The following is an 18,243-nucleotide window of genomic DNA, read 5'->3' on the forward strand; positions in this document are numbered from 1 at the left end:
TAAATCTTTAAGAATTTTGCATGCAGATTCTGGAGGTTCAGGGCCCCCCTGAAGCCCAGTAATGAACTCTATGCAACACATGTGCTCCGTGAGAGCAAAGTCTTTGTCTCCATTGGAGACTGTGGTGTTCCCAGGGCCCAGCACTGTGCCCGAGCTTAGTAGACGGTCCACAGTTACGGAGCCTGACTGAAATGAGGTTAGAAACAGGGTGGGAAGGAGCTTGTTCCAGCTTTCTGGCTGGGACCAGGGCTCAGCAGCAAAAAGAAGGGGACATGCCACTCTTGGCTGGATTTAGTAGGACCTCACTTGACCCTGACATGGGCTTCAGCCTGCTTATAGGCTGCATGGCTGGTCCACTCTTCCCAGGTTGATTCTACACTGGCCTTGCTGTCTTTGAGGATGTATGTTTGCCCAGGAATGTCGTGTGTGTGTGTGTGTGTGTGTGCGCGTGCACACACGTATGTAGGAGTGTGGAGAGGAGGATAGGGTCTACTGACCTGGGGCTGGGGCAGCCACAGCAGCGAGGCTTGGTGACAGCCTTTATTCTGTCTGAAGAGTATGCCCGAGCCCGATGTGACCCTTACTCATGGCTCTTCTGGGAATTTGTTTATTTAGAGAAGAAGATGGAGATTCTTTCTCATACAACTCTGAAGCCCTCTGACCCACTCTGGCTTAGAAAGCAGGAAGTAGCCTGAGTTTGGAAAGCCATTCGGAGAAAGAACAAATACTTTTTTCCTTTTATCTTGCAGCCTCCCTCCCCCATCCTCGTCAGTTAATCCTGCCTCATAAGGGAAACTAATAATCTCGGTATCCAGTCAACAATCCGTTCTAGCAAACTCGTGCAGAGTCGGAGGGGGTCTGGTGTGAACAGGAGCCCTGGGCCTCCCCCTCTGCGCCCACCCCGGGCCTGGCATGCAGCAGACACTCTATGGTTGTTGAGCGAGTGAATGAGTATGGGCTGGGTCCTGCACTGAGAGCTCGGGATTCCGACAGGTCTGAGACAGGAGCGAGACTTGCTCCCCGCTCCGCAGAGCTCAGGGTGCGGGACCGCTGGCGCTTCCCCGGGCACCTTCACCTTCTGTGAAATGCTCTGGACAGCGATGGTGCTGTCCAGATGGCTGGGCCTCGAGGCCTTTCGTTCAAGCTGCGTGCGGCCCTGGCTCACTGCTGTTTGGCAGGGGAATGGCATCTTTGAGAAAGCAGGAAGGCAAGCTGACACATTTGGCCCTGTTTCCAAGTGAAGATCCAAAGCCCATTACTGAAATGCCCTGTTCTCTAGTTTCATAAAGCAAAGGGGAAAAGGATGTCCCTGGGCTCCAGGAAACCCGAGGCCTCAAGGAATCGCTGCACCCGCAGTCAGCCTTCCACGGACAACGGGAAGCATCCCAGGGCAGAGTGGGAGTGCCACCTTGGGGGGCAGCGTGGTGAAGGCTGTTCTCACTCGGAGACACGCTCCCTGTGTTCTGAGCAGCTGAGGCGTCCAGACATGCAAAGGCTTCTGGCCAGGCACCCCAAGAGGAGTCAGGGAGAGACGGGCATGCAGCAGAAATGGTACATGGCTCTTTGGGGAGACAGTCTGGCCCCATCAAGCACAATTTGGGATGCCCTCTGGACCCTGCATTTTCACATCTGGGGAATTTGTTCTATGTACAAATCTACAGGGACATTAACTATAGCAACGTGTGAAAGTAGACACAGCCTCAGTGTCCATCCGCAGGGGACTCGGGGTGGACAAGAGGGAGGCAGTGGAATTCTATGCACCCAATTAAAAGAACAGAGTGGTTCTTAATATACTTACTAGGAAAGAGGGTCTTTATATATATAGTGTTCAGTGGGGGAAAAAAACACGTTGCAGAATATACATGGCTTAATACCATTATTTTGCAAAAAGATCTCTTGTATAAACATGCATATATAGGGTGTGTGTGCTTGTGTGCATAAACAAAATTTGTTTCTCTACAACCCCACGCGGTGGTGGCTGTCGTCCTGCTACTTTCCAGACAAGGGAGCCGGCATACAATTACCTCCCTGGGGTCAGCGTTTCTGGGTGCAGGAGTCCCACCCCGGGATGGAACCCGGGTGGCCTGGAGCTGAGGCTGGTCTTCGTACACTGCGGGGTTGCGCCTGTATGAGGGTAGGGCAGGCTCTGTGAGGAAAAAGGCTGATGGTGCATCTGTCAAACTGCCCACAGCTGTGACCTCCAGTGGCCTCGGGAGGAGGGCGGGGACTACCGCTTTTTGCTGTGCGCATTTCACATAAGCAAGTCAGATCTTTGGAACTTAGAATGCAAATATTTTCAGAAGCAAAGACGGGCACCGTGGGGCTCTTTTTTTTTTTTTTTTTAGCATTGTCCCCCTGAGTGGCCAGGCCTCAGCAGCACTCACCTCTTGACTGCTCAAGAGACTGTCAGTGTGGACCGGTTCTATCTGCACCGAGATGTCACACATCTGGGCCGTGTTCCTGGGCTTCTGTTCCTTCTCCTTGTACAGCTGGACTCTGTTTTTCTCTTGGGAGGCCCTAGGGCAGAGAAGATGAGTCACTGGACAGCAGGATGGCTGGCAGCCTGAGGTCCCAGGAACCACGACTGACCTTTGGAGCCAATGACAGAACAGAAAAAGGAACTCCATTTTTTTTTTTTTTAAAGATTTTATTTATTTATTTGAGACAGAATGAGAGAGACAGCACGAGAGGGAAGAGGGCAGAGGGAGAAGCAGACCCCCCGCCGAGCAGGGAGCCCGATGCGGGACTCGATCCCGGGACTCCAGGATCATGACCTGAGCCGAAGGCAGTCGCTTAACCAACTGAGCCACCCAGGCGCCCCAAAGGAACTCCATTTTTATAGGTAACTGAAACCTTCGGGTCTTCAAGTCTCCTGCCGGCAGATTTCTGGAGACTTTAGTTTCAGGGGACTTCTAAAATCGTGGCCAGGGCAGCAGACACCTGTCCCCCTTTGCTCCCCATACTAGGTCTGCGGGACACCCGCTGGGGCATTTGCTGGGGCATTTACCGCGTATCTGCTGTTTCTAACACTTTGTACTTGTTAACCCTTCTATTTCTCGTAACAATCCCATGAGTTGGGGACTCTCTTTGCCTCATTTTACAGGCAAGGAAAGAGACACACAGCAATTTGCCCGTGGTCATGAAGCTTGTAAGTGAAGGTGGCTGGCTTTGAATCCAGGCAGCCTGTGTCTTTAACCACTATGTGAATCTGTCTTGGCCAGGAGCCGGGAGGCATATGAAGCTACAGGGTAGTCACAAGATGTGGCTTTTACTCAACCTTTCTTGGAGAAAACATTACTCTTATGTCAAAATAAGGGCAAGTTGTGGATGAAACTGCAAACTCACATGTATTTTTCAGACTAATCCGTGGAATGACAATGAAATCTTACATTTATTTTAAGCTGACTTCTTTTACCCCAGTTTATACGTTGGTTCCATCAATATTTATAAAGTTCCCTATGTGCCAGGCACTGTGTGAATGCTGGGGAGTCAACAGCAGGCAAGGTCTGTATGGGGTCCTTATGGGGAAGGTGGATAGTCAAACAGGCCATAGCAGCCTGGCTGTGTGAGAAGTGTTAGGTTGTACAGAGTGCAGGGGCTGAGAGACCCCGGGCAGAGTAGGAGCCCTTGGCTCTGTTTGGTGAGGGTAAGTGACAGAGGGCTCCTTAGAGGAAGTGGCATTTAAGCTGAGGCCTGTCCTCTGGAATACTGGGCAGGAATGTTTGCGAGGCACAGAACTAAGCAAAACCCTGTTTTAAATGATGAGGTTGTGCAGTAATGAAACACATGCCTGCCTGCCATCCATCCCTCCCTCCCTCCCTCCCTCCCTCCCTCCCTCCCTCCCTCCCTCCCTTCAACATTTACTGAGTGACCTCCACGTGGGAGGCTCCCTGGGCACTTGGGTGTGTCTGGGCCCCCTATACCATGAGGGCCTTCCCACACACCTGAGCGCCTCCTTGAGGACCTCCAGCTCCCTGTCCTTCCTTTCCACCAGGCCCGTCAGCTGCACCATCTTTTCCTTGAGCGCTCTCAGCTCGCTGCTTTGTTGCTGGACCAGCGCCACGTTCTGCTCCAGTTCCATCTTCTGCTTTTCATTAAGCTCCCCTGGAGAGACAGGAAAGCTGGTGAGGGGCTCTCCCGCCTCAGGGCTCTGCCAGGGCCACGGCCCATCGGCCAGGTCTACAAGAACCATGAGGCGGTCCACGCTCCAGGAATTCTTGCGGCGGGACTAGGGGGGTGTTAGTAACAGCCAGGGGGTCTGCCTGTGTCTTAGCAAATGACAGCAAAGCCCTGTCTGACCCCAGTGTTCCAGAAGCCTTTGCACCTGTGGCCTCTGGGGGCTCCCTGGTCCACCTTCGGCTGCCTGCTTCTGCATCTGTTTGCCTAAGGGTGTTCCTTCTCCGGCCTCTGGGGTCTGCTCTGCTCCTGGGTCTGCCAGGTGCATCAGCCTCCACCCAAGACTGGAATTCACAGCCCGGTTCCCCTCACCCCTGGGGCGGGCGACCCGGGGGCTGGGCTGTACCCTGCTCCCCAGCGTTCGCCCCCTGCAGAATTCAGCTCCAGCTGCCTGCTCTGCCCCTGACTGACAACACAGCTTTCTTTGCCTTCGTCCCTCTCCTGCCTCTAGTCTACCTCCATTCCTGCTGGTCCTGGGATCGCCTCTCAAACCCACCACCCGCAGGAGCATTCTGGTCTCAGGGTCAGCCTCTGTTGGCAAAACCCAAACGGAGACACTTGCATTACCTCAGATTTTCATAGCAACCCTCCAAGTGAGTTACTGGTCACAGCCCCACTTCACGGAGGCAGAAACAGGCTTGGAGAGGTAAAGGTGCTTGCCGAAACTCCGGGGACTAAAATAAGTAGCAGATCCAGAACCAGGTCCAACGTCTCCTAATTCTAGAACTGGACCTGCTAGCCTCTCTACTATACTTTCTCCTACCTTAGTATGAAAACAATCACTCTTGGGAAAATTCAGCCATAAATGCCCTGGGGGCATTGACAGTATAGCTCTAGGGGGAGCAAATACCACTGAAGGTTTTGGGGGTACACAGGGTTTGAGATGGGGACAAGACAAGAGGAGTGCTCTTCGCCCTCCCTTGACTTCCCCAAACCAGGTTCTGTCTCCTGACTCCCACCTGCCTGTGCATTTTGGGGCTGGGAAGGAGAAAATGTCTATAAGAAGCAAAAGAGGGGAGGCGGAAATAAAAGGATGGGGTTGGGGCGGGGAGAGAAAAAGAGCAAAAAGTAGGAATATTCAGCTAGACTGGTTCGTGCTCTTTGGTCCCTAGTGTAGGAGGTCCCTAATGTCCAGCCAGCTCCAGGAAATAGGTCTGTTGTAGGTGATTTTGCACAGGAGGAAGGGGAGGTGAGGAGAGAATACCTTGCTCTAGGTCCCAGAGCTGGGGGGTGCTGGGGTTTATGCCCTCCCTCCCAGCCTTTGCCTCCAGAGACAAATCCTCTAAGGCAAAAGGGCATTTTTCTCAAAAGGAAAGTTGCATTTCAATGCAGAGGTCTGAAGCCCTCTGAGAATGCTCCCTGTGGCCCCCTGATCAGGCATCTGTCTTGCTGACCGAAGTACAAATGTTCAAATTCTGTGACCGCCCAGGAAAGCAGGTCAGCAGGATTTTTAATGCTAAGCTTTCCAACTCTTAAGCCTGTTCTTTCCTTTCTCAAAGTGGGTCAGGAAGTCAAGAGACACAGGCAATCATACAAACCTCTCAAATCTGACATTCGGTTGTGGGCTTCCGTGAGGTTTTTCCTTAGCCTCATGATGACCTCCTGCTGAGACAGGATTTCCTTCTGAGCGGTCAGTAGATCCCCTCTGAAACTCACAAAGACAGGCCAAGTCAGCTCACCTCAGTCTCCAGGATGTCCCCAGTGCCTGGAAGGGGCCAGGTAGAAATGCAAAGTGATCCTTCTTCAGTGCGGGTCCGAGGGATACCAGTCCCAGCAAGGGGGAGAAGCACGCTCTTTAAAAATTCTCAAAGCAAAAATTCATTTTGATGCAAAAAAATATATATATATATAGGGAAATAGGACAGAGGATCCCAGCTGGGTTCAATCTGAGGCTGAGCTATGACAAGTACCAGCTTATTTCACAAGTGATTAAGCTAAGGTGCAGTGATGGGACGTGACTTGCCCAGAGCCACACACCTGCAAGGGGTTGAGTTGGGATCTGAACATAGATCCACCCAGATCTTACCATGACATCATCCTGACCTGCTAGAGGATCGAGAAATTCAAATGACAGCGAGAAGACCCCAGACTCGACTCCTTTTTTTCAGGGTCCGACGACGTGGCCAGAAGTGGGGGTGGGGAGGGGTGTCTCTGGCCTGGGTACTCACATCAAGGTGTCACATACTTCGTCTTTGACACTGCTCTCCATCGGAGGTGCCGCTGGGGGGTCTCGCTGCATCACCTCCTCCTGGGCTGAATCAGAGGGACCCGTGAGCGTCATTACAGTCCGCATGCAACTGATGCTCTCCTTCCCCTGGGCTTATAAACACACCTGCGTCTTTTCCAACTTAGCCACCCCCCTACACTCTGCCGCCCTCTCCACCTAATGAGCCCCACCATGGGTTCTGCAGCACAGACTGGGACCCCCCATGTACGAGCTCATGAAATATTTCCAGCTACTCTATGAGGCAGGGATCATGAACTCCATTTGCAGGGGAGGAAATGGGCACAGGAGGGACAGAACTTGCCGGTGGCCAGTCAGCGAGGCCGGTGAGGAGTGGAGCCCCAACCACTGGACCACGCCTCCTCCCTATTTGGCCTTTCCTCCCAGGCAAGTCCTGTCCTGTCCTCTCCTCACACTTACTCCTCAGCCCACCGCCTTCCGGTTTCCATCCTCATCCTCGGTCGCACCTTTAGTCGTTCATCAGGTGTTTATGGAATGTCTGCTTTCTGGCAGATTCTGAGCTAAATGTGACTACTTTGTTGTCACCCTTCAGGTCCCAGCTCCCTCTGACCTCACCTTGGGTTGGGAGACTGAGTCCCGCCTCATGCCTGGGCCATGGTGCCCTGTTCCGACTGGGTCACCTGTCAGGGCCGTCATTTGATGAACTGCAGGGACTGTGCCTGGATTCCATATGGAATCCCCAACGCCTAGAGTAAACTTGGAACCTAACGAAGAGCGTTGAGTGAATGAAAGCATGACGTGAGCCCCGACAGCTTGTCAGCTGGCTGGAGACCAGGACCATGGTTCCCAATCAGGGGTGAGTTTGCCCCCCTCCCCGGGGACATCTGGCACTGTCCGCAGACGTTTCTGGTAGTCACCCTTGGTGTGTGTGGGGGGGTGCTGCTGGCACTCAGAACAACCCTGGCCCGAGGCCTCAACTCTCCTCCGAGAGCTCAGCATCTTTGCAATGCATTGCGTCGCCTCGGTCATTTAGGGTGAGTACGTGCTCACACCCTTAGTTCTTTTCTCAGCCCCTTTTGGATTTCTTTTTAAAGCTGGTTATGAAAGGCCATTAGGCAAAGTCGCAAACTCCTGAGGGCAGAGAGAAGGCTCTGAAAGGCCTGGTAGTCTGTGCATTTCCACTGGCTCGCTGGCTCAGCACAAAGGACGTCCTGTCCCGTTGTTGTGACTCTGTCTAACCTGGGCCTCGAGGGCCCCTAACCTTGTTGTGCAACGGGAAGAAAATGGTGCCTCCAGGGAAAAAAGGAGTGTTCAAGCGAGGTGCAGCCTTTTTGGGCCCCTCATCAGCCTATTGAGACCCACGGGATAATCAGAACCTGCCCCAAACGCTAAGATTTCCTCAGCTTCTCTTTGGACCGACCTGGATCACTGTCCTTCAAGGTTGCAATCTCTCCTTCTATTTTTTTATGGTGCTCAGTCACTTTTTGGAGTCTTTCTTCGAGGCTCACGATCGTCTGGGAGTGCTGTTTGATTTGCTCCTTATATTCCCTGATTTCTGTTTCAAATCCGTGTTTCTGTGAGTCCTGTTCTTCCTGGAGGGCCTTCACTGTCTGCTGTTCCAGCTGTATCCGCTCCTCCATGATGAGCTGGGAAAACAGGGACATCATTAGTGTGATCTTGGGAGCTGGGTGTGATGTCAAGGACGACAATAGCAATATGCCCCTTTTGCACCCACAGGCATGGAACTTGGACCCACCTCAGGGCCTTTGCACGTGCTGTTCCTGCTGCACAGTACTCTCCTCGTCCCCAAGCTCCTTGCATGGCTGACTCCTTCTCATGTTTCAGGTCTCAACTCCAATGTCACCTCCCTCAGAGAGGCCCTTCCTTGACTGCCTGTCTAAAGGAGCAGACCGAGACACTTTCTATTCCATCTTCTGCTTCCATTTTCCGCGATGTGCTTATCACCATCTGAATGATCTTGTTTCTTTATTTCCCATTCCCACTAGAATGTAAGCTCCAGGAGAGCAGAAACTTACTTTTCCTTATTTACCAATGTACCCACAGCACCAGTGCCTAGATCCCTGCCATAGCATCTAGACCTAGATGCTCAATAAGTATTTGTTGAATTAACAAATGAACAATTTTATAAGAAAAAGAGAATGAATTCGTATTTTTTTTAAATTTCTTTTTCATTTTTTAAAGTAGGCTCCACACCCAGCAGGGAGCCCAACGTGGGGCTTGAACTCACAACTCTGAGATCAAGACCTGAGATCAAGAGTCAGACGTTAACCAACTGAGCCGCCCGGGAGCCCCAAATTTCTATTTCTTTTTTTTTTTTTAAGATTTTATTTTATTTATTTATTAGAGAGAGAGAGAAACAGCATGAGAGGGGAGAGGGTCAGAGGGAGAAGCAGGCTCCCCGCCGAGCAGGGAGCCCGATGTGGGACTCGATCCCAGGACTCCAGGACCATGACCTGAGCCGAAGGCAGTCGCTTAACCAACTGAGCCACCCAGGCGCCCCCCAAATTTCTATTTCTTAAAAGCAAAAAGTCCCAATCATCACCAAGAGGTGAGCTGGACCCTTTCCCTCAGCCGCCCTGCCCTTCCTGAGGCTCTTCTCGGGGCTTCTCGATGCCTCATCCTTGCTCCCCTCCTGCTTCTCTGACCACTCCTTCCTTGGCTCTCCTGATGACATCAGACTCCTGCTCCTTATTCCCAGCTGACATGTTGGGCTGCAGCCCCCGATCCTGAAGCTCACACACACACACACACACACACACACACACATTGTTTTAGCGATCATGCCTCCTCTAAATTGAGATGTCTTGTCTTGCCACAGCCTGAGCTGGCCTCTCCAACTCCAGTCTCTCTCAAATTCACTTTGCGTACTTTGGCCAGATGAGTCCTCATTACTTCCTTGCCCACAGACCTGTTGGTTGAATGTATGAATGACGAATGAGTGCAATATTGAGCCCTGATGGTGGAGGGCCTTGAATGCCGAGCTAAATTTTAAAACATTATCTTAAAGTCTGTGGAATAGTCATTGATTACTAAGGTCTGGGGCTGCTCAGTCCTTCAGCCTGATCCTGTGAGGACCCTGTATTACAACATCTTAGAACTCCTGGAGAGAGGGCATTGTAGCCTCAGTTCACTTTTTATTCAAGACCAGTGCTTCTCAATAGAGGGTGATTTTGCCCCCCAAAGGACATTTGGCGAAGTCTGAAGACACTGCGGGTTGACATGTCTGGAGGGAGACTGCAACTGGCATCTAGCAGGTGAGACCTGGGGTGATGTTAAGCATCCTGTGATGCAAAGGATGGCTGCGCACAAGAAAGGGTTAACCAGCCTGGGGCACCAGCAGGGCCCAGGCTGAGAGCCCCTGGTCTAAATCATGAGTTCTCCCAGCGTTGCGATCCTTCATTGAGGGAAAGATTCTCCCGGCCCCGGAAGGCACCAACTCACCATTTTTGTCTTGGCGGTTTCCAGTTCAGCTAACGTTTCATTTAATTTCATGGTGAGGCTCTCTGCTCTTAGGCTCTCAGCTGTCTTGGTTTTCTGAGTCTCTTCTACCATGGCCAGTGCGTCATTTAATTTATTATTTAAAAGATCTTCTTTTTGTACTTTTAAGTCTATTTCCTGGACAAACAGCAAACATCAAATTAACAGAAATTCAGGAATGAATATTTCCCCTAGCCGCCCCCTGGCCCGGCCCCCCATTTTCAGAAAGGAGGTGAACTCCATTCTGTTATTGTCCCTTTTTCAGCCCAAAGTCCATGCTTTCCTGGGAAGGTCCCAGTTACTATAGAGCTTGCTTTTCTCTCCAGCTGAGACTGTCTCCTGGTGATTTCTGGTCTCTGAGCTCAGTTCTGTCACCTGGAGTGCACTGAGCAAGTTTTATTTCTCTTTTATGAGACAGCCCTTTAAATATTTGAGGAGGGCTGTCATGTCTCTCTCTAAATCTATTTTCCAGGATAAATGTGCTGAGCTCCTTTACCCCTTCGCCATAGGATCTGCCTTCAGCACCCTCCTCCGCATCCCTCCCTGGCTTCGGAGGGATGGCCTCCCCTCTTCCCTCTGGGCTCCGGCAAGGTGGACTCCCCTCGTCATGTCCGTGCACACCTCATCCCTCCTCCTGGATCCACTTTTCCAGCCTTGGACTCCCCAAATTCTACTCTCCTCTGGGAGCCCCTCCTCAGGCCATGCGGAATGTAAGCTTTGTGACTGGTCCTGGGTGGGGGCTTCATGAACTTTATTTATTTGACTTTATTTTTTAAAAAGATTATTTGGGGCACCTGGGTGGCTCAGTCGTTGGGCGTCTGCCTTCGGCTCAGGTCATGAGACCAGGGTCCTGGGATCAAGCCCCACGTCGGGCTCCCTGCTCGGCAGGAAGCCTGCTTCTCCCTCTCCCACTCCCCCTGCTTTTGTTCCCTCTCTCTCTGTGTCTCTCTCTGTCAAATAAATAAATAAAATCTTAAAAAAAAATTATTTATTTGAGCGAGAGAGAGAGAGAGAGAGAGAGAGAGCATGAGCAGGGTGGGGGAGGGGCAGAGGGAGAAGCAGGCTCCCCACTCGATCCCAGGACCCTGGGATCATGACTTGAGCTGAGGGCAGATGCTTAACTGTCTGAGCCACCCAGGCGCCCCTACTTGACTTTGTTTTTGAAGAGCGGTTTTGGGCTCACAGCAAAATTGAGAGGAAAATACAGAGCTCTCTTATACGCTCTCCCCACTCCATTGTGCGGGATCATCAACATCCTGCACCAGATGGTACCTTTGTTCCAACTGATAAACCTGTGCTGACACACACGGTCACCAAAAGTCTGTAGTTTATGCTAGGGTTCATTCACTCAGTGCTGTACACTCTACGGGTTTGAACAAATGTATAATGACACGTATCCACCATTATAGTATAGTGCAGAGTAATTTCACTATGCTCCATCTAGTCATCCCTCCCCTCCACCAACCCCTGGTCTTCGGTCTCCATAGTTCTGCCTTTTCCAGAATGTCACAGACTTGGAATCATACTGTAGGCGGGCTTTTCACAAGCATTATTTCATCCAATGTAAAAGAGCAGTTGATGAGATGTAGTGCTGGGTCTTCTCAGACTCTGTTGCTGGCAGGATAAACTGGTAGGACCTTTTATTTGGGAACGTGTATCAAGAGGCTGAACATGTTTACACCCTGTGACCTGGCGATTCCACTTTTGGGAATCTATCCTAAGGACATAACCGCACACATTCGCGAGGACTGACGTGCAGGGCTGTTCAGCCAAGCATTTTTTCACTCGAGTGGAAAGTGAGAAACAGTCCCAGGGCCCAACCACAGGGGACAGGTCAATAAACTGGGGTCCACCCAACGCAGTGCAAACCCTGGTCAGCTGTCCGTGGCAGGTCGTGGAAGAATGTTCCATGCCATAGAGACGTTTTGGTAATGTATTCAGTTAAAATATAGCACCCAGGTCAGCGTGCACAGTGTAACGGGGTAAATCACTTTGTAACAAATGGATGTTTGCGATGTCTGTAATAAGGATCAATGTGTAGATGGTCTGGGAGGAAGCCCATCAAAATGTCACTAGTGGTAACTCTGCTCAGTGGAAATCATGGGCAGTTTTTTATCTTCTTCCGAATGGTTTTCTGTAAATAGTTGCTCCTTTTATAATTGGGAAGGGAAACGGATTTAAAAACAACAAGAAAAATCCATTTTCGTCATGTGATTCCTGTAAGCCTCACGTGGGAGCCACTTCGTTCTCTGCGTATCACCACTGAACTCCACCTGATTCTATTTCGGGGCCTTCACATCACCGTGACTGTTGAGAAATCCCAGTGCAGTGCAGACCACGTGCAGCCCTGGCCAGAGAAGGTGCTCACCAGGGACGCGGGCAGGCATCCCACGGAGCCGCCTGTCATCTGCAGCGAAACACTCCAGCTGTCCCCGAGAATCCACAGCAAACCGATGGTTTCTTTGATGGGCCGCAAAGCTGCCCAAGGGCAGAACGCACTGCCAGGCATCTTTGCTCCTTGCCAACCACTCAGCCTCTTTGACCCAAGGACAGGACAACAAAGTTGACTGTGCCCCCGGGTCTGGATTTATTTTTCTTCTCCCCGCTCTCCTTTCTTTGTGCCCATTGCTCTTCTGTGTATATGAGTAAAACAGCATGTGAATAAGCAACTCTATGTCTGGGTGGTTCTTTGACCTTGCCCTTCCTTGGTATTTCCTGGTACATGGGGATTTCCTGGGGAGGGGTCCCGTTTCTCCTTGTCCGGTGTGATGCCCCCCCGTCTGCCTGGAGGGCCGTCACGAGACCTCGCCCTCTGATGTCACTGTTGTTTTCCCTGAGGCTGTTGAGGGTGTTGAATGCACAGCAGAGTCCTCTATCTGATGATCCTTAGGACAGATTCTCTCTGGGTTGAGTACTGAGAATGGCTCAGTATCCGCGAGCCATCAGTTCACTTTGATCCAGAGAATTGTGCAGCCCCCTGAGCCCTCCCTTTCGCTGTAACTGTTAGAGTAAAAACTGACCATTTGTTGATTTCACTGATACACGTTTATTTTTTATTTTTTTTATTTTTTGTGGGGTTTTGTTGGCATTAGTCTCATCCCTGATCCATTTGATGTCCTCACTAATCTACTTTAAAAATGTTAATGTCTCCTTTCCTCCTGCCCCGAACTGAAGTGTTTTATGGAAGATCCATGGTGAATCGTTTGGGGAAACAAGGCTGTGTGTGAACAGATTGCGCCCTGGGGGCTCTGTGGGCCCGCAGTGTCTGCCCGCCCTCCCTCAGTGCACCAGCCTCGGCTGACAAGCCCTGCATCATTTCCCCCCGACTCTGGTCTGCCTTCTCTGGGCACGCTCCAGTTGGTTAAGGTTCCTCTTAGGAAGCCGTGCCTGGGACTGATAGGTCATGCAGATGTGGTTTACTGATGCCCATCTCTCTGGGGCAGCGGTGTTCCAAATGCACCAGCACCACGTGGGGCTGCTTGTTAAAGATGCAGATTGCTGAGTCCACCCCCTAGACGGTGAATCCGAATCTCTGGGGGCAAGGCTCAGGAAATGGGCATTTAAACACCGCCCCCCCAACCCCGCCTCAAGTGATTCTATGCATGCTAATGTTTGGGAATCTTGCTTTAAAGAAAATGATCTAAGATTGATGTGAATAGACGCAAAGACCTTTCTCGTCCCCTCTGGTCTTCAAAGTCCTCTGAAATTGTGTTTACCTGCATTGAAATTTAACCCCCTATTGTCAGGGTGTGTGTTGAATCCCTTGCCTTGACTTTTTCGATATTAGCCATTGTGTGTGTGTGTCCCTTGTACTGTTGGGACCCAGGAGGAGTGAATTCTGTCCTACAGCGGGGAGGTGCCTAAGACAGGGTCCCATCAACAACCTGTCTGCTCCTCCCAGGAACAGTTGTCAGTGAGGTCTGACTGGGCAGGTCGTGGTACCCACGGGGACAAGGTCGGCAGAGACGCTGCTGTCCAGGTGGTGGGAAATTCAGGCATCCCTCTCCTGACATCCCCTCTGTGACCCCCAGCAGCTGAGGCTACACACTGTTCAAGGATAGTAGGGAGAGGAGGGGGACAGTGCGGGGTTCAGTTCTGCCCCTCCACATCCCAGCTATGAGCTCATAATAATAATAATAATAATAATAATAATAATAATAAAATAAAAGGAGCCGACACACAGAGCATTCACTGAGTGCTAGACACTTTCCTCTGTGTTTTATGAGCTTGTGAGCAATCAAGCCTCACCACTCGATGGGGCTGATCTATGGTCATTATCTGGACTTCATAACTAGGGAAACGTAGGCACAGGGATGGTAAGACACTTGCCTCAGATTGCATGGGCAGAAAGCGGCAGAGGTGGGATTCGAACCCAGACCGCCTGCCTCCAGAGCCCTGCTCTTTTTTAAATTTATTTTTTTTTAAGATTTTATTTATTTGCGAGAGAGACAATGAGAGACAGAGAGCATGAGAGGGAGGAGGGTCAGAGGGAGAAGCAGACTCCCCGCCGAGCAGGGAGCCCGATGTGGGACTCGATCCCGGGACTCCAGGATCATGACCTGAGCCGAAGGCAGTCGCTTAACCAACTGAGCCACCCAGGCGCCCCAGAGCCCTGCTCTTAACCGTGCTGGGCGTCTCCGTGTCTGCTCCTCTCTGAGACTCTTACCTCTTTCTGCTTGGTTATGTGGTTCTCCAGATCTTGCACCTTCTTCTTTTCCTTCTCTATGGCCTCTTTTGCTTTGTGTTTCTCGTAGGCGAGGCTGCTCTCTGAAATCTGGAAGTCAGGGACAACTGGTTTGAGGGAGTGTACGCGAGGGAGGAAGGGAAGGGGCACCATGAGGGAAGCCAGGATTAGTAATTGCCCAGATCAGTGAGTCAGGGCTTGGGAATAAGGCTCAGGGAACAGGATGCTCACGGGAGAGAGGGGTGGGAGTCTTGGCATGCCCGCCACGGCGGTGAGAACCTGAAGGTCATGTCTGTTTGTCACCGCATAAAAGAGAGGGTTATTCATCGTTCAGGATTTCGGGCCTGTGTTCAGGAAGTGACGTGCTGGTGAGTGTTCGGGTCAAGGCGTTTGGCACTGAGCCACTAATTGAACTGGAATGTGGGCCCTCCTTTGGGAAGTACCTGGCTTCTTGGGAGGTGGGGCAGGAGAGGCAAAGTGGAGGGGAGACACCTCCTGTCCCAGCAGACCTGACACACCTGTGGCTTCAGGCTCTCTCCAGCCTTCAAAGGCTTGGGTCCAAAAATTGATGTCCAGGACCATTTGGAACTGAGAACATGTAGCCCGCAGGTCCAGTGACATGGAGGTGGGGATTGAGGACCAGCCTCACCTACACAAGCCCCAGGAGGTACACAGTGCAGGGGGGGTTGGAAAACTCAATTTGCAGCTTGGAATCCTTGCAGTGATGCTCCCATACAAACACAAAGTTCACAGAAAAATATTTTAAATATATGCATGTATGCATAGACAAGGGCCTGAAGAGATGTGTACTGAAATGTAAATACCGGTTATTTTGGGGGATTGGGATTATGGCAATTTACATTTCCTCTTTTCGCTGGTCTGTATCTTCTATATTTTCTTGCGTGAACATACATTATTTGGCAAAAAAGAAAAATGACTGCAAATTGTCCTAGGGAATGCGGTGCTGGGGGTAGGATGAGGCTTTGGGGCTGCGTGGCCCTGGAGAAAGAGTCTTTCCAACAGTCCTGCCATCGGAGCCTGTGTCTGCGGTCACCATCCTGCCTGCCCTGCTCTGCACAGGCCTCCAGCCCCACCTGGGCTCTGACTCACCTCCCTGCACGAGCTTGGCATTTGCCTGCTGCCATGTCTGCTTAAGATTGCCCAGCCCCCACCCTGCCAGCCGGAAGAGGCTGCTGGCCCCCTTCTGCGTGCCCCGTGGGATTCTGCGCCGCTTGGCGGGTCGCAGTTGAAAATAATGATTGACACTGACTCCTCTTGAAATGCTTGCAACACGAGTGCTGGGCACCAGGCACTGAGTGCATCCGTGCATCTCATCGGCAAACCCCCAGAATGTCTGCCCAGCGAGTTGCATTCTGCAGGTGAGGACATGGTGGCTGTCACCGAGGCAGTAAGGGGACGGATAATGTACAGAGGTCACGCCACCAGGGAGTGGCGGTGCACGCTGGGACACCAGCGCCCTGCCCTAACCATATGGCCACTCGGCTTCTGGACCTTGACTTATGTGTCATCCTGATTAAAACCCCACCCTCCCCAGAGGCAGAGACCTGCTTCTACGCCCATACCTAGTCGGGCACAGTGTCCACCGCACCACGGCAGGAGCCAGCGCCTCAAGACCCCACTCCTGGCCCATCTGTATAAGGGACACTCTAGGCACAGCTGCTAAGTTTGACCTCACTCCCTGCACGGGCTGACACAGTTCCACTGCCAAGGTCTTTGCTGGACTGTCTGCCCCGCCCCCCCCACCTCATTGGACCCACACCATCCTCCCCACCCCACCTGGACGCTGACCTCACCTGGGCAGGTACTTCATAATGAATACACTGACTCCTCACAACAGACGTCTAGGGTGGTTCTGCCACTACACCGTTACAGATGGGGGCACAGAGACGGCAAGACACTTGCCCAGGGTCAAACAGCATGTTGGGGCAGAGCTGGGATTTGAGCCAGAATTGGCACCTTTCGCCTACCAAGCTTTCCTGCTTTACCACCTTTGCGTCTCCCTCCGGCTCTCTTCCCCGGAACCCCTCATCTGGCTTCCATCTTGTTCCAGCTTTGTTTCCTTCCTCACACCGCTGTCCCTGTCCCTCCGGCTAAGGGAGGTCCCTGTCCCCTGCAGCTGGGCCACTTTACCCAGTGGCATTTTCTCCCCCCCCAGATGTTCCCTTCATGCTCCTTCTCCCCTCCAGGTCTCACTCAAGTGTCACCTCCTCAGAGAGGCCCTCCCTGCATGGGGCCACTCTCTAGCCCACCCCTTTGATCTTCCCTACAGGCTTGTGGCCCTGGAGTTCTCGTGTGCCCCTGGGTATGTGGTGTCTGTCCCTCAGCCTAGAGTGGAAGCCTAGAGTGGTGTCGCCTACGCCCAACAGGGCCTGGCCCCTGCTAGGCACTCGGGAAGCACTTGTGGGTGGATGAATGGAACAGAAATGAACAATTCATGGAGTCAGTACTCTGTTCCTGGGAGTTCCCCGAGGGCCAGCTCACGTCGGTGCCCCCTGCGGCCTTGGAGTCCAGCTCATGGAGCTGCCACCGCAGGTCACTGAGTTCTCGCCCTGGCCTCCAGCTCCTTCTTTGACTTCTTGCGGGGGGGGGGGGGGGCGGTTGGGGTGTTTGGGTTAACCTGAGTGACATCCCTCCTCTCAGCCTTAGGCCTGCCTTCCATGACTGCTCCAGGCCGGTGTGGCTGGTGGGCCCCGTCCCCAGGCTGGTGGAGGTGGCTAGAGGTGGACGTTTCCAGCGCTCCCCAGGCATGGCGCTCGGGCCTGCCCAAACCATTGTCACCCTCTCCCTGAGGGTGCACTTCTCATCCACTCCAGATCTCCGGCACTTGCTCATGGGACTGCTATGCGAGCCTGTCAGGTACCGGTCTACGCCATCTTACTCCACAACTGTTTGTGTCTCTATAAAAGATCTATGAAACCAGGAGACCAGAGCTGGGAGCGAGTGTTTTTCTACGGTGTCCATGCTGGATTGTGTCATAAATACCTTTCCGTGAGGAGGAGGGGGTTGCTGGCTGAGGGACTGACCCAGATGCCAACCCAAGGGTTCTCTCCTGGAGCGCATCTCTCTGCCTTCGGTGACTGGGCGGGGAATGCTTATGTAGAGGGCCATCTACATGCAAGGTGCAGGTCTAAGTCCTCTGTCTATATTACTCATTTAATCCTGCCAGGCAGGGGCTGTTACCATGCCCATTTTACAGAGGAGGCAACTGAGGCCCTGGAGGTTAAGTGACCTGCCCTAGGTCATACAACTAGTGAGTTGTACTCGACATTGGCCACTTCCCACGGAAGTGCCACCCAGCACCTGCCCACTGGCCTGCCATATTCTCCATTGGGGCGTAGAACCATGGCCTCCTGTCTGGCCTCAGAGCTCCTTCCACAGGGGTTTTGGCCGCTATGGCCCATTTATCTCTCTGCTCCTCATACCTCCTTCTGTTGGGTCAAGTGGTTCTCCAGATCTTGAACTCTTCTCCTTTCTGTCTCTAAAGCTTCCTTTGCTTTCCTTTTCTCATGGGCCATGCTGCTCTCCAAAACCTGAAAATCAACGACCAGTCTTTTCGGTTGCCTGCGCATTTCGGGCGGGGAAACTGCTCATTCTGGCCATATCACTAATAGTGGTAGCAGGTCCCACGCTGGGGGGTGGTGAGTATCCCCTGCTGGGGCCCATGGCCAGCACGTCACAC

General features: G+C 52.2%; 1 protein-coding gene and 1 long non-coding RNA gene across 2 annotated transcripts in view; one reads left to right on the forward strand and one right to left on the reverse strand.

The window, feature by feature from the left end:
* FHAD1 (forkhead associated phosphopeptide binding domain 1) overlaps positions 1–18,243 on the reverse strand; it is a 129,681-nt gene that overhangs the window by 18,399 nt on the left and 93,039 nt on the right. Inside the window, exons 19-26 of the mRNA XM_064589895.1 lie at positions 17,987–18,094; positions 14,526–14,633; positions 9,824–9,997; positions 7,782–8,007; positions 6,345–6,429; positions 5,715–5,821; positions 3,945–4,104; positions 2,385–2,517 (exon numbers count right to left, since the gene is read on the reverse strand). Of these exons, the coding sequence (XP_064445965.1) occupies positions 2,385–2,517; positions 3,945–4,104; positions 5,715–5,821; positions 6,345–6,429; positions 7,782–8,007; positions 9,824–9,997; positions 14,526–14,633; positions 17,987–18,094 (1,101 nt within the window). The remainder of the gene's footprint in view (positions 1–2,384; positions 2,518–3,944; positions 4,105–5,714; positions 5,822–6,344; positions 6,430–7,781; positions 8,008–9,823; positions 9,998–14,525; positions 14,634–17,986; positions 18,095–18,243) is intronic.
* LOC123860051 (uncharacterized) lies at positions 2,607–12,521 on the forward strand. Its single transcript, XR_010411087.1, has 4 exons — positions 2,607–2,842; positions 6,954–7,217; positions 9,566–9,636; positions 10,332–12,521. It is a non-coding gene; the product is annotated as an uncharacterized LOC123860051 (long non-coding RNA).

Source organism: Mirounga angustirostris, unplaced genomic scaffold, assembly GCF_029215605.1.
Source record: "Mirounga angustirostris isolate CCGP_5_RB_7025 unplaced genomic scaffold, mMirAng1.0.hap1 SCAF_4, whole genome shotgun sequence".
NCBI classification, from domain to species: Eukaryota; Metazoa; Chordata; class Mammalia; order Carnivora; family Phocidae; genus Mirounga; species Mirounga angustirostris.